General features: G+C 46.9%; 1 protein-coding gene across 1 annotated transcript; it reads right to left on the bottom strand.

The window, feature by feature from the left end:
• Nucleotides 1-2,529: 2,529 nt before the first annotated feature.
• Nucleotides 2,530-16,040, bottom strand: LOC127056493 (glutamine amidotransferase-like class 1 domain-containing protein 3, mitochondrial). Its single transcript, XM_050964399.1, has 4 exons — nt 15,889-16,040; nt 11,011-11,182; nt 9,251-9,452; nt 2,530-3,545 (listed from the first exon to the last, which is right to left on the bottom strand). The coding sequence occupies exons 1-4, from the start codon at nt 15,994-15,996 to the stop codon at nt 3,353-3,355; spliced, it is 675 nt and encodes a 224-aa protein (XP_050820356.1). The 5' UTR covers nt 15,997-16,040; the 3' UTR covers nt 2,530-3,352.
• Nucleotides 16,041-16,062: the final 22 nt, after the last annotated feature.

The raw sequence follows: 16,062 nt of genomic DNA, 5'->3' as shown, positions 1-16,062 counted from the left end.
CAGGCTAAGGAGAGGAAAGGCAGAAAGGACTGCCTAGCCTATGGATTCTGGCCAAACCTAGGACTCGCAGGAAAGGTAAGATCAGACTTAGGGGGTGTATTCAGGACTCTTGTTTATTCCCCCAAAATTTGTAACTCTCTAGTGCTTTTAAGGTTAAAAGCATCTGCGGATAAGAAATTCCTTTGCTAAGCCTGTGCTCCTTGCTTGCCTGCCATGTAGTCCCTAAAAGGGTTAATCAAGCTCAGAATGGTGGAATTCAGATCTAATGTGTATAAACAACTGTGGGCTCAGGAAGGCTGAGGCACTGGTTTCAGGGTTAAGGTGTCTGGGCTGCAGAGCCCCATGTCCCAAGGAAGGGATTCAGACATGAAGCCTTACCTGGGAATGTGTCTTAAAGACTCAGAACTAGGTACAGTGACCAAGCTCTGATCAGACCCAGTTGGCTTAAGAGCACGTAGATCCAGAAGCTGGGTCCAGTCACAACATACTAGTGTCTGTCCAGGGAGGAGGGCTGAGCCAAGTTATGACATTGAGGTCCTGTTTGGTCTGTATGGATATTAAAGACCCCGGGCAGTTTAAATGAGAGCAGAGGTTTGGCCCTGTGATCCTTGGCCAGAATCTCCCTTGACCTCCACTGTGGGGTCTTGTCTTCTTCCCCACAGATGGTTGCATTTCAGAGGGTGCCATATGTATCTAGTTTGCAAAGCATTCCGGGATCCTTTTGAATGCAGATTGCTATATAAGTGGAAAATATTTAATTAGCAGAAAACAACCAACATTTCAGAAACTTATCTACGCTTTGTATCATGTGCAGCACTTTTCAAGACCAGATTTATGGGGGATCATTTTGGATCTGCTAAGTCAGGACCTCTCTAACTGTGGCTGTGCCTTCACCAGTTGGCTAAAGGAAATGAGATACCCCTAAGTGGGGGTGTATGTTTGACCACATTCTGGGAGGCAAGTGTGTGGTTGTATTATTTGAATTTGTTTCAATGAATCATGTGTATATATACTAGGTTTGTCTCCTGTAGCACAAAAGAAATTCTAACAATGGTGCAAGCCCATTGCTATAGACTGTAATCAAGTCACCCTTTAAGCTTCTTGCCTAAGTTGTTTTCCCAGGGCACGTAACTGGTAATTCCCTCCATCCCCATTCTGCTGGAGCAAAGGCAAAGCAATGACATGCACAGTGTTCATTAATATAATGTGAAATACACAAATAAATTCTGATGTTCAAGCAAACAGAGGCCAGCATATATAAAATGTTTGTAATTTTATTCAGTAGAAATGACACGTTTTTGATCTGAGTAATGAATACCAGCTCATGTCTAGTTATCAGTGTTGTTGGTGTCTCATGGGGAATACAAGCACTACAGTGTCTTTCAAGGGAATCTAAGTCATCTAAAAATTAAATACTCTTTCCCAGCCATAGATGCCTGAAATGGATTTAGAATAGGCAAGTCTAACTTCGCCTGGATGAGGAGGAGAATGATGGACTCCAAAGATGGAGCTTTGTACACACATTTTCTTGGGTTGGCTTCCAAGTTCTACAGAAAAAGTCAACAATGAAATTTTGATAGGAAATAGCTCCCTTCTTAGAGGTTTTACTCTCTACGTCCCCATTTCTAAGAAACTTCCAAAGCTTACATTCCTTCCCATTTCCGAGGGGGGGACTGAAGCGTTATGTTTGCGTGTGACACCCCTTTATATGTTGGCAAGATGGCAAAGATGCATCATATCTCAGAAGGGAAAAAAGCCCATTAATATCAAAATTCTAGGACTTTAGATAAACTGATGGAAATTTCAGATCAATCTCTCAGAGTCTGGAACAACCCAAGAAAACTCCTCTGCCATTCAGCAACCTAATGACAATTGCTATGTCAGGCCACTAGAAGCCTGACATAAGCACGAGACTGTGATGCACCTAAGTACTATTATTATTGCCAATGCTTACATTTCATTGCCAGTGTACGACAGGGTATCTGTGGGTAAAGGTGGCAAGATCTTAGCGATAAAGATGCCCAGGTTTGTCTAGAGGAACATTTCTCAAATGCGCCACCATGGGCTTTTCGTGTGGCCACGACAGCCTCCTGGGTGGTGATGGGGGGTCGGGGAAGCATCAGCCCCTCCCTCCTTGTTGCTCCTGGATGTGCCATCCTGCACCACCTCTGGAGAGAGGGGGCGCACAACGCTGAAGGAGCAAGGTGAGTTCTTGACCCACGTTGTAAGGAGGGGAGTTGGGCAGCAGACTCCAGCGGCAAGTCTTCAGGAACCTGGCCGTGCGGCCCCAGGCTCTGACTGTGGGGCAGTGGGTACTGACTCCCCCAGCTCTGGTCACACAGCCTCCACCTCCTGTCTGCCCCCGTTGGGGACTCCTGTCCCATCCAACCCCCCTGTTCCCTGATGGCCCCCCAGGGACTCTATCCCACGGCCCCTTCTCCCTGTCCCGACTGCCCCTGGAACCCCTGCCCCTGACTGCCTCCCGGGACTCCTGCCACCATTCAATCCCCTGTTTTTCCCACTAACTGCCCCACCCCCACCCTCTGACCACAACCCCAAACTCCCATGGCCTCTATCCAACACCCCATGCTCCCTTCCCCCTTATTGCACAGCCTGAAGCACCGGTGGCTGGCGGCGCTACAGCCGCACCATCCGGCTGGAGCCAAGCCACATTGCCACCACCACCATGCAGCTCAGAGCACTGGGTCAGGCCAGGCTCTGCAGCTGTGCTGCCGCAGGAGCTCACAGCCCCACCACGCAGAGCATTGTGCCAGCGGCGGGGCGAGCTGAGGCTGCGGAGGAGGAGGAATAGCAGGGGAGAGGCTGGGGGCTAGCCTCCCAGGCCAGGAGCTCGGGGACCGGGCAGGACAGTCCTGCAGGCTGTAGTTTGCCCACCCCTGCACTAAGCCCTGGATGGGGGGAGGGGGGACTTAAAGGGGGGAGACAGCATTATTTTTGTTATTGAGTCTGCCAAAAAAACCCTACAAATATACATTACAATGATTGGGATATGTATCTGTGCATATTTAATTGTTTTTCCTAAAGGTAATTAAGTATTTTAGAAAAAAAGCGTCAGTGTGGCCACCAGTGAGAGTTGGTGGCTGCACTCTGAGGCCACCAAAAATTTTGATGCGAGAACCCCTAGTCTAGACCTCTCCCTCCTTGGTAGCTAGCAGCAGTCCAATGGGAAAGGGCCCAGTGTAATCAGAAATATGCTTTGTGGCACAGGGGTGTAGGAAGAAGAAGAGCAGTGACCCACTCTCAGTGGCTGCTCTCCATTACTATGTATACAAAATTTATTTCAGAAGACTTGGATTCCCATCATTTTCCAGCATGTTCTGTAGTCAGGCATTCAGGCAAGTTTCAGCACTTCTTTGATCATCTTTCCAATACCATCATAGACCTCATGGACTGGGGCATTGCACATGAAGGCACTGGTCGTCACCAACTTGTTCTTCACATCCACATGAATCTCATCTACGTGCTTGTTCACGTGTTTGCAGCCAAGTTCCTTCATGGCTTCTGCAGTCTTTGCATAGGGCCACCTAAATGAAGAAGTGAGAATAGATCAAGTGTGTGTAGGTGATCCTGACACAGAGAGACTCTGCCAAGGCCTTCAATGGAAAGGATCCTTTCTCATTAGGCGTCCCACAGCAGTAGCTAGGAGTCTGCCATCGCTAAATGAATACCCCTCAGGTAAGAGACCACTCTGTGGAAGACAGTGTATACTGTGGCAGAGGAATTCCTCAGAAGTCAAGGAATTAAGCAAACTCTATACTACTCCCTTTCCCTCACTAAAATAATCAAAAAACACCCTTAATGTTTAAATTTATTGATATGTCTACACTACGAAATTAGGTCTATTTTATAGAAGTTGATTTTTAGAAATCAATTTTATACAGTTGACTGTGTATGTCCACACTAAGCGCATTAAGTCGGCGGAGTGTGTCTCACTACCGTGGCTAGCATCGACTTACGGAGCTTTGCACTGTGGGTAGCTATCCCACAGTTCCCTCAGTCTCCGCCGCCCATTGGAATTCTGGGTTAAGCTCCCAGTGCCTGATGGGGCAAAAACATTGTTGCGGGTCGTTTTCAGTACATGTCATCAGTTGCCCCTCCCTCTTTGAAAGCAAAGCAGACAATCGTTTTGTGCCTTTTTCCTCTGCAGATGCCATGCCACGGCAAGCATGCAGCCTGCTCAGCTCAGCTCAGCTCAGCTCACTGACACCACCAGTGTTGTGTCCTGGGTGCTTCCTGGGTGCTGCTGGCAGCAGACGGTGCTATAGGACTACAAACCATTGTCATCGTCATACACTGCTTCTGCTGCAACTCTGCTTTCCTGCTCTCCTTCAGACGCCATACCACAGCAAGTGTGTAGCTCGCTCAGCTCACCGACACCACCGCTGTTCTGTCCTGGGTGCTGCTCTCAGCAGATGGTGCAGTAGGTCTGCAAATCATCGTCATCGTCATACACCGCTTCTGCTGCAACTCTACTCTTCTGCTGTTGTAAACAAGCTCAGTCTCAAATGAGTAAATGATGACTGACCACAATAGAGTAAATGAGTTCAGTCATCCACCGCTCCACTGCAACTCTGCTTTCCTGGTGCCATGAATCCACCTCACAGGTCTTCTCGTCGTTCAGTATAAATATCTATTCTCATAGCATCCATCATCATCCACGAATTCCGCTGCAACTGTGCTCTGCTGATATTGCCTAGACAGCGAATTTCTCTGTTGTCTGTCATGGGCTCCTGGGTCCTCAGGAAATGTGTGCGGTGCTAACCGTCGTCTGCTACCGCTTCCACTGCAACTCTGCTCTCCTGGTGCCATGAATCCACCTCTCAGGTCCTCTTGTCATTTGGTATAAATATCTATTCTCGTGGCATCCATCATCATCCACCGATTCCGCTGCAACTCTGCTTTCCTGCTCACCTTCAGATGCCATACCACGGCAAGCATGGAGCCCACTCAGCTCAGTGCTGCTGTTGTGAGCATTGTAAACACCTCACGCATTAGCCTGCAGTATGTGGAGAACCAGAACCTGCAAAAGCAGGTGAGGAGGCAATGACAGAATGATCGTGATAGTGATGAGGACATGGACACAGGCTTCTCTCAAAGCACAGGCCCTGGTAATTTGGACATCATGATGGTAATGGGGCAGGTTCATGCCATGGCACGCTGATTCTGGGCCTGGGAAACAAGCACAGACTGGTGGGACCGCATAGTGTTGCAGGTATGGGATGATTCCCAGTGGCTGCGAAACTTTGGCATGTGTAAGGGCACTTTCATGGAAGTCTGTGACTTGCTTTCTCCTGCCCTGAAGCGTAAGAATACCAAGATGAGAGCAGCCCTCACAGTGGAGAAGCAAGTGGCGATAGCCCTCTGGAAGCTTGCAATGCCAGACAGCTACTGGTCAGTCGGGAATCAATTTGGAGTGGGCAAATCTACTGTGGGGGCTGCTGTGATGCAAGTAGCCAAAGCAATCACTGAGATGCTGCTACTAAAGGTAGTGACTCTGGGAAATGTGCAGCTCATAGTGGATGGCTTTGCTGCAACAGGATTCCCTAACTGTGGTGGGGCGATAGACGGAATGCATATCCCTATCTTGGGACCGGACCACCTTGGCAGCCAGTACATAAATGGCAAGGAGTACTTTTCCATGGTGCTGCAAGCACTGGTGGATCACAAGGGATGTTTCACCTACATCAATGTGGGATGGCCGGGAAAGGTACATGACGCTCGCATCTTCAGGATCTCTGATCTGTTTGAACAGCTGCAGGAAGGGACTTACTTCCCAGACCAGAATATAATTGTTGGGGATGTTGAAATGCTTATTGTTATCCTTGGGGACTCCACCTACCCCTTAATGCCATGGCTTATGAAGCCATACACAGGCAGCCTGGACAGTAGTAAGTAGCAGTTAAACTATAGGCTGAGCAAGTGCAGAATGGTGGTAGAATGTGGATGTTTAAAGTGCACTGGTGCAGTTTACTGATTCAGTTAGACCTCAGAGAAACCAATATTCCAATTGTTATTGCTGCTTGCTGTGTGCTCCACAAAATCTGTGAGAGTAAGGGGGAGACGTTTATGGTGGGGTGGGAGATTGAGGCAAATTGCTTGGCTGCTGATTATGTGCAGCCAGACACCAGGGCAATTAGAAGAGTGCAGCAGGGTGCGCTGCGCATAAAGGAAGCTTTGAAAACCAATTTCATGACTGACCAGGCTACGGTGTGACAGTTCTGTTTGTTTCGCCTTGATGAAAACCTGTGCCTGGGGTGGGTGGTTTGGTGGCCAGAGCGCCCCCCCCCCCGCCTGCGTTCTTGGGCATCTGGGTGAGCAGGCTATGGAACTTGGGGAGGAGGGCAGGCGGTTACACAGGGGCTGCAGTGACGGTCTGTGTTCCTGCTGCATTTCCTGCAGCTCCACCAGATGCCAGAGCATATTGGTTTGATCCACCAATAGCCTCAGCGTAGCATCCTGTCTCCTCTCATTGCACTGTTTCCACCTCTCCTCTTGCTCCCGCCAGCTCTCATCTCGCTCGTCCCTCCTGTCCTCATGTTCATTTTCTGCTTTCCTGGACTCTGACATTGTCTGCCTCCACACATTCTTCCTAGCTCTTTCATTGTGGTAGAACTGCATGAACTCAGAGAACATTTCATTGCGAGTGCTATTTTTTTGCCTTCTTATCTGCGCTAGCCTCTGGGATGGAGATGATAGGGGCAGCGCTGAAACATTTGCAGCTGCGTGAGGAAAAAAAGGGAGAGTAGTATATAAAAAAAAAGGGAGAGAACAATGGGTAGACTCTTTCATGGCGAACCAAGCTGTTAACATTACATAGCACATGTGCTTTGGGTACAAGGTCACATTTTGCCTCTTATATTGAGGGCCTGCCAGTTTGGTGTGAGAGATCACACATGCAGGGCCGGGCAACAGAATTCGGCTTGCAGGCAGCCATAGTAAGTCACAGTCTTTTGGCTTCTTCGACCTTCATAACGTGTGGGAATGCTTTCAAACAGCAGCGGCCTCCTTTCCCATACCAAGCACCCGTTGGGTTGGCCATTTAAAAGGAGGGGCTGTACTGGCCGTGAATCCATCCCAAGTCTTCAGGGCAAATTAATCATTAAACACGCTTGCTTTTAAACCATGCATTATATTTACAAAGGTACACTCACCAGAGGTGCCTTCTCCAGCTTCATAGTCCGTGAGCCTGGATTGGGAGGGTATTGTCTCCAGGGTGATAAACAGTTCCTGGCTGTTGGGGAGAATGGTTTCTCTGCTTGCGTGCTGTGCGCTATCCTCATCCTCCTCCACCTCATCTCCCAAATCCTCATCCCTGTTGTGTGAGACTCCCCCCTTGCAGGTGTCCATGGATAGAGGTAGGGCCCCCCCTAGAATTGCATGCATCTCATCATAGAAGCGGCATGTCTGTGGCTCTGACCCGGAGCAGCCGTTTGTCTCTTTGGTAGGCTTGCCTGAGCTCCTTAATTTTCACGTGGCACTGCTGTGGGTCCCTGTTGTAGTCTCTGTCCATCATGCCCTTAGAGATTTTTTCAAATGTTTTGGCATTTTATCTTTTGGAATGGAGTTCTGATAGCATGGCTTCATCTCCCCAAACAGCAATCAGATCCAGTACCTCACGTTCGGTCCATGCTGGAGCTCTTTTGCGATTCTAGGACTGCATGGTCACCTGTGCTGATGAGCTCCGCATGGTCACCCGTGCTAATCACCTTGCCATGCTGGCCAAACAGGAAATGAAATTCAAAAGTTCCTGGGGCTTTTTCCTGTTTACCTGGCCAGTGCATCTGAGTTGAGAGTGCTGTCCAGAGTGGTCACAATGGAGCACTCTGGGATAGCTCCTGGAGGCCAATACCATCGAATTGTGTCCATACTACCCCAAATTCAACCCTGCAATGTCTTTTTAAGTGTTAATCCCCTCATCGGAGAGGAGTACAGAAATGGATTTTAAGAGCCTTTTATGTCAACAAAAATGGCTTTGTCGTGTGGACGGATCCACAGTTAAATCGATCTAACGCTGCTAAATTCGACCTAAACTCATAGTGTAGACCAGGCTGTGACAGTGTTGGGACTCACCACTGCTGGCGCCTCCCACTGGTGACTTTGGGAATTAGCCCAGTCCATGGGGAGAGCCCTCTGCTGGTGATGTCCCGTCCGTCTTTCGCCCTCCATTGGCGCCTGGACTCACGTTGCTCCCTTCTGCTTGCAGCGTTCCCTTCAGGACACTGCCCTCTGGCAGTGCCCCCTAGTCTGTTCTCACCTCCCTTCCAGGAGGAGGGCGGGCTAACAGCAGCCTTTCACCTGCCACAGTGGCCAGCTGCTCCCAAAGTCTAACCCTTTCTTTCAGGGGTATGGTGCAGTCCAATATGGCCACTTCCCATGGCTAGTTGCCATATAAGGGAGAAGGGGGTGACTCAGACCCACCCGCTACTCTGGGTCCTGACTGAAGGACCCTCTAGTGGCAGCCTCCCTCTGCCCTCCTTCTCTTCCCTCGCTTGCTGTCTGCTCTCCCTGGGTCACTTCCCCTCTGACCCTTTGCACCCTTTTGGCCCTTCCCTCAGGGCCTATAATGTGGCAGGTAGTGGGCTGGAGTTCCCTTCAGCTCCCCTGAGCCTGCGCTGCGCTGTCCCAGATGTTGGTCTCCTGGCTCAGGAGACAGACCTTCCCTGTTGGAAGTCTGGGAGAGACTGCCTGCTCTTCTCATGGACAGCCTTTATATAGGGCTGAGACCAGCCCTGATTGGCCGCCATTTGCCCAGCCCTGATTGGCTCTCTAACAGGCCCTCTCTGATTGGCTGCCTCTGTGCACAGCCTCTCTGGCCTGTCTTAGCCCAATCTCTCATAGGGGTGGGGCAGCTGCCCCACCACACAGGGCTAAGACTCTAGCATCCCTCAGTAAAGCTACAAGTAGCCCTCCTCCCCCAGGTACCTGTATTGGGTTATTGACCAACTCTACTCAAACAAGTTAACTCTCCCTCAAACAGCAGATGCCAGCACAATACATTTCCTGCCACTGGGATAATTTAGCCCCAGCGTTGAGGCCCTTTACTACAATGGTCTCGGCCTGGTTAGTGGAAGAGAAGAGGTATTGTGTCAGTATGTACCATAAATGATGTAATGAGCATTGTGAATCACTACCCTGGTGTCTTTCCTACCCTTGGGTTGAGAAAGGTGGACCGTTGTGCTGCGTCAATCCTTCAGAGTCAGATTTTGCACTAGGACTCTGCGACACTTACTTCTCACATTCTCTGTCCTGTCCAACCGTCAGCTCGCATCCTGGGAAAATTTTGGCTGCCAGGACTGGGGAGATGCAGCACATGCCAATGGGTTTCTTGGCAGCATGGAATGCCTTCAAAGTTTCCTCCACAACTTTAGAGATTGTGCAGTTCTTCCCCTGTGTTGCCCAAGTACTCAGGTTCTTAGCCACTCCAAAACCACCTCAGAATAGGGAAAGAGATTAAAAATAGGCGATTGTTTGAATGTAGGATTCTTTTTTTTTGCCAACTCAGCTATTTCACTAAAATGCTTAACTGAATTTGGTGCAGTGCGGCATTTATCCATGGTCCAAACATATTTCAATAAAACCTCAGTACACCACCACATCCACTGAATACCTGCAGCTCCCTCTTAGGCCTGGCATAGTTTTGCTGGCATAGCTAAATCAGTTAGGAGTACTGGGGGAAAAAAATCACACTCCTGACAGATATAACAATGCCAGCAAAAAAAAAAGTAGAGACAGTTATACCAGCCGATGAGTACCTTATTCAGTATCGCTTATTTAATGCAGGCATCTGGTATAAGCTGTACTGGCACTAGAATTTGTTTGGCGGCATAAACTGCATTTCTGCTAAATGGGTTTGCTGGTATAGCTCCACTGGTGCAGTTATACTGGCAAACCTTTTGTAGTACAAACAAGGCTGCCAATTACCGTCCAATAGAAACTGCAAAGAATCTTGGTGGTCTCTAAACATCTGGAGATGTATTAGTGCTTTATTCACGAACTCACTCCTCTTCCATTCTCTTATTTTTCTAAAGTTATGGTGGAACGTGTTGCCAAAATAGTTCCTAATTAAATCCTCATCTAGGGTCTGAGCCTGTGCTCATTGAAGTCAACAGCCACACTTCCATTAGTTACAACAGGTGCAAGAGTGATTGAGCTTTTCATCATTTGCTCTTCCACTACCCCTCCGTGATTCTCCTGTCTGTGCTAATGGCTGTACCAGGTACATCTTGATGTTGTCTACTAAAGTCAAGGAAAGAGAAGCATGGCTGGTACCGTGGTGGACCAGAAGTAGTGTGGCCCACTGACTAGAGCACTCAGGAGGGCTGGGCTGTAGTTCTGGCTCTGCCATTGGTCTGTTGGGTGACTTAGAGTGAGTCCCTTCACCTATCTGTGCCTCAGTTTCCTGTCTGTAAAATGGGGATAATGATACTGATGCTCTCTGTAAAGTGCTTGAGATCTACCAGTGAAAAGCTGTATATGAGAGCTGGGTATAATTATTTCCTCCTCTTATTATTTCATCCTCCAAAATAGAAGTCACATCAAATCACATTTATACCAAGCAGTCTGTTAGTGCAGCTCTCCTAGTGTGCTGCAGCTTTTCTTTAGGGCAACAGATCCTTTCTCTCCCAACCTCCAAAAACCACTACCAACAAACAAACTCCTCTTCCTTGTGACTCATGGTGGGGCCTCTCCAGATCATGCCAATGGAGAGCTGCTCCCTTCCATGGGATCTCTAAGGGGATGTCTACGCATCAGCTGAGAGGGCGTTTCTCAGCACAGGTAGGCAGATGCACTCTAGCTCTGCTTGAGCTAGCATGCTAAAAATAGGGATGTGGTCTTGGCAGCTCACGCTAGCCACTTGAGTACAATCCTGCCCAGATCCAGGCAGCTAGCCTGTGCTGCCATGGCTACACTGCTATTTTTAATCTGCTAGCATGAGCAGAGTTAGTGCTTGTCTGCCTACCCATGCTGGGAGTCCACAATCAGCCCTACCTGGTATGATCAGGGCATCCAGTTCCTTGACATTAAGCGTGGCTAGGTCCTTGATGTTGCCTCTGGCAATTCTGGCACTCTCGACCAGCACGTTGCGTTTCTCCTGAGTTGGCTGCCCTTTCACATGGTCCACCACATGCATCTGTTCTACATCTGGAGCATAGAACTCCCCCTGGGACAGAAGAAGAGAGAGATTTTTTTTTTTAACTTGGGCATTGGCTGGAAAAAATTTTTAAGTGATAATACAGATTTGGTGACCCTGAAACATTGTGTGAATTCATGTTGACTGTCAAATTGTTACAGTGTTTTCAAAATATAACATTTCAAGTTTCTGCTTTGAAATTACTTTTAATTTAAAAATTTCCTCCAATTTTATTTTTTAAATCATTCAAAAATGCTTTAAAATATTTGAAGCTGAAACAAAACATTTCAGTTTTGTCAAAACAAATCATCTTGTTTGACTTGAAATGAAAATTTCAACTTTTTGATTTGCCAACAATTAAAAAAAAATTAGGGCTGTCAATTAATCACAGTTAACTCATGCGATTAACTCAAAAAAATTAATCACGATTAAAAAAAATTAATCACATTGCTAAACAATAGAATACCAATTGAAATTTATTAAATATTTTTGGATGGTTTTCTACATTTTAAAATATATTGATTTATATTACAACACAGAATACAAAGTGTACAGTGCTCACTTTATATTACTATTTTTTATTACAAATGTTTGCCCTGTAAAAATAATAAAAGAAATAGTATTTTTCAATTTACCTCATACAAGTACTGTAGTGCAATCTCTTTATCCAGAAAAGGTAACTTACAAATGTAGATTTTTATTTGTTACATAGCTGCACTCAAAAAACAAAACAATGTAGAACTTTAGAGTCTACAAGTCCATTCAGTCCTACTTCTTGTTCAGCCAATTGCTAAGACAAACAAGTTTTGCCTGCTTCTTATTTACAATGTCATCTGAAATTGAGAACAGGCATTGGCATGGCACTTTTGTAGCTGGCATTGCAAGGTATATACATGCCAGATATGCTAAAGATTCATATGTTCCTTCATGCTTCGGCCACCATTCCAGAGGACACGCTTCCATGCTGATGATGCTTATTAAAAAAAACAACAATGCATTAATTAAATTTGTGACTGAACTCCTTGGGGGAGAATTGTATGTTTCCTGTTCTGTTTTACCTGCATTCTGCCATATATTTCATGGTATAGCAGTCTCAGATGATGAACCAGCACATTAGTTTTAAGAACACTTTCACAGCAGATTTGACAAAAGGCAAAGAAGGTACCAATGTGATATTTCTAAAACTAGCTACAACACTCAACCCAAGGTTTAAGAATCTGAAGCGCCTTCCAAAATCTGAGAGGGACGAGGTATGGAGCATGCTTTCAGAAGTCTAGAAGAGCAACACTCAGATGCAGACACTACAGAACCCAAACCATCAAAAAAAAAAATCAACCTTCTGCTGGTGGCTGACTCAGATGACAAAAATGAACATGTGTTGGTCTGCTCTGCTTTGGATCATTATTGAGAAGAACCCATCATCAGCATGGACGCATATGGACATATGAAACTTTAGCACATCTGCCACGTAAATACCTTGCAATGCTGGCGACAATAATGCCATGAGAACATCTGTTCTCACTTTCAGGTGACATTGTGAACAAGAAGCAGGCAGCATTATCTCCTACAAATTGTAACCATACTTGTTTGTCTGAGTGATTGGCTGAAGTAGGACTGAGTGGACTTGTAGGCTCTAAAGTTTACATTATTTGTTTTTGAATGCAGTTATTTTTGTACATAAATCTAAATTAGTAAGTTCAACTTTCATGATAAAGAGATTGTACTACAGTACTTGTATTAGGTGAACTGAAAATACTGTTTCTTTTGTTTTTTACAGTACAAATATTTGTAATAAAAATAAATATAAAGTGAGCACGGTACACTTTGTATTCTGTGTTGTAATCGAAATCAATATATTTGAAAATGTAGAAAACATCAAAAAATATTTAAATAAATGGTATTCTATTATTGTTTAACAGCGTGATTAATCGCATGATTAATTGCAATATTTTTAATCACGCAATTAATCGTGATTAATTTTTTTAATCACTTGACAACCCTAAAAAATATTTCTTGTTCTTACCCAAAATAGTATTTTTTGGGGGCAGGGCCACCCGGAACACCTGGAGCCTGCATCTAAAGCCCCTTTCAGAATGTTGCCCTGCGAGCACAGGCCGGAGGACTCAGGAGGAGCAGGGGCAACCGCGCAACCAGCAGCTAGAAAGAAGTGGCGCTTTCCCCTTCAAAGCCGGCTGGAGAGAAGCAGCACTTTGAAGGGGAAAGCACTCCTTCTCTCCAGCCACTGGCTGCATGACTGCCCCTGCTCCTCCTGAGTCCTCCTGCCCATGCTTGCAGGGCCGCATTCTGAAAGGGGCTTTAATAATGCAGGCCAGGGCCCCGGGGTCCCCTTAGCCCAGGGCCCTGCAGCCTCTAAAGTCCCACTCTTCGGGGGGGAGAAGCTCCCAGAATTGCGGCTCCCAGAATCATGGCCATGGGGGCAGTGCTGTGCTGCACACAGCCACCTGCACACCCCCTGCACCAAACAGAAGTTGCCCAGGTAAGTGCTCTGCACCTCCTGCCTGCCCCAGCCCTGAGCCTCCTCCCGCACCCCCACCCCGAGTGCCCTCCCACACTCTAACTCCTTCCCAGACCCTGCACCCCCAGCCCTGAGCCCTAGGGGTAAGCCAGGGGCACCTCCCCATCACAGTACAGTACTGTGCAGTATATAATGCCTTTTGTCTGTCACCCCCCCCCCCCAAATTTCCTTGGAACCTACCCCCCGCATTTACATTAAATCTTATGGGAAAATTGGATTCAACATCCTTTCACTTAAAGTTGCACTTTTCAGGAACATAACTACAACGTTAAGTGAGAAGTTACTGTAGTCCTAAATTTTATGGAGGAAAAGTTATACCAGTTTCCTCCATCAGAGGGCTCCGTAGGTTAAGGGATGAAGAAGGGACCTGCAGCACTCTGAATAGTCTTTCAGTTTTGTGAAAGAGGGAAAGTGAAAAATACAGGAAGAAAAGAACAAGAGGAGAAAATACAGTTTCAGAAAGAGGGAGACAGATGCCTTTTTTTTATAAACAGGAACTGAGAATGTGAACCTTGAAACCTTTATTAGACCCTTAGCTGATATAAAACAGCATCGTTCTATTGCAGGGGTAGGCAAGCTATGGCACGTGTGCCAAAGGCAGCATGCAAGCTGATTTTCAGTAGCACTCTCACTGCCCAGGTCCTGGCCACCGGTCTGGGGGGCTCTGCATTTTAATTTAATTTTAAATGAAGCTTCTTAAACATTTTAAAAAACCTTATTTACTTTACATACAGCAATAGTTTAGTTATATATTATAGACTTATAGAGAGACCTTCTAAAAACATTGAAATGCATTACTAGCACGCAAAACCTTAAATTAGAGTGAAAAAATGAAGACTCGGCACACCACTTCTGAAAGGCTGGCGACCCCTGATCTATTAACTTCAAAGGAGAAACAGTCATTTATAGAAGCTGAGGATTGGGCCCAGATTTGTCCTCTGCTGGGAGCAAAGGGTGATCTCATGCAGTGTTCTTGCACTCAGACAATTTGGCTACGTTTACTTAGAGTGCGCCAGGTTGCAGCCCCTACACCGGCTCCTCATTAACATCCTCTTACGTTTCTGGCTGCACTTTTCCCCTCACCTCCTTCTCTACGCACTCCCTATCTGTGGCCCCACGAAGTCCCGGGACCTCCTGGTCAACCTCCTCCTCGCCCTGGCTAAAAAGGCCATCTACATGACCAGGGAGAGGAGGTTGGCCGATGGAGACCCCGGTGACTGTGGGGCTTGTTTCCAATCCATGGTCCGTTCACGCATCCGGGCGGAGTTCCTCTGGGTGGCATCCATTGGCTCCCTTGACGCCTTCGAGGAGCAGTGGGCGCTGTCCAGGTTCTGCTCGGTGTCCCCATCAGGTTCCCTTCTTATGACCCTTTGACCTCACTCCTGTCCCTGTTCTTTTATTAGTTGTCCCCCGAACTCCGTGGGTTCTGTGGTCCTGTGGGTCCTCCCCTTAGGCTGGGGGGGGGATCCTTTAGCAGTGGGCGGGCTTTGCCCACCCACTTCCCAGACACCCAATAGATACTAATTCTCTATTATCAGCTTCTTGCTGGCTGCTGTGATTTTCTGTTTCAGATTAACTGGCAAGAGCCCTTTCAGTAGCTTCTGTTTTTATTTTCTGCCTCAAACAGGAATTTAAAAAGCAGGTGTGGCAACTGGCCACTTAAAAGAAACAGAGAGAGAACTGCAGAAGTGAGCAAATGGCTAGGTCAAAAAGAACACTAGAACTGCAGCGTAGCAGAGGAGGGGCATATTAGGGAAATTGCTTATGGAGATTTAGATTTTCATGTATACAATTCAGTCCAGACAGTCCATATTCTACTGCAAGATTTCTGGGTGCTAAAGTGGTGAGCTCCGGATAGAAGAAGAAAGATACAGAAATAAGAGACTACCTAGGTTTTTTTAATCACATTCCCCTAGTGATCAAGTTCGCTGGTGCTGGGTGCAGTGCACCATTTTAGATAGATAGATAGATAGATAGATAGTATCTTATCTAGATTTTTGTACTGTACCCACCACCTGATCACTAGGGCAATTTGATTATCTCAGCAGCAACAGGAACTAACACCTAAGGAAACTATGACTTACTGCTCCAATGAGCCCCAAAATGACTCCTGCAGTGGAGGAGATGGTAAAAAGCAGCCCAGGGCAAAAGGATATATAGCCAAGATGGACCTTGGCTCCAGAGCCAGGATGCTTCTTACCTGTGCCCCCTCTCTGCTGAGATGCACCAGAACGGCAGAAGACTCATGGATTTCACTGCCATCATACACCCCACAGCCAGACAGGACAATGGCTACCTTCTTGCCCATGTTCAGACTCAAAGTAGGTGGATTCTCTCCTAGGCTGGAGTTGCTGTGTCTGTTCACTGCCCTGAG

Source organism: Gopherus flavomarginatus, chromosome 8 (genome assembly GCF_025201925.1).
Source record: "Gopherus flavomarginatus isolate rGopFla2 chromosome 8, rGopFla2.mat.asm, whole genome shotgun sequence".
Classification (NCBI taxonomy): Eukaryota; Metazoa; Chordata; order Testudines; family Testudinidae; genus Gopherus; species Gopherus flavomarginatus.
The sequence above is the reverse complement of the archived record's forward strand: the minus strand, read 5'-3'. Positions and strand labels throughout refer to the sequence as shown.

What these genes read in the sequence shown, in the direction of transcription:
- LOC127056493 (XM_050964399.1), bottom strand. Translation starts at nt 15,996, where the DNA reads ATGGGCAAGAAGGTAGCCATTGTCCTGTCTGGCTGTGGGGTGTATGAT. An exon ending in GGATGCCCTGATCATACCAG is followed by an intron (nt 9,453 to 11,010) that starts GTAGGGCTGATT and finishes CCCTATTCTGAG; the next exon opens with GTGGTTTTGGAGTGGCTAAG. An exon ending in CAGGACAGAGAATGTGAGAA is followed by an intron (nt 3,546 to 9,250) that starts GTAAGTGTCGCA and finishes TTCTTCATTTAG; the next exon opens with GTGGCCCTATGCAAAGACTG.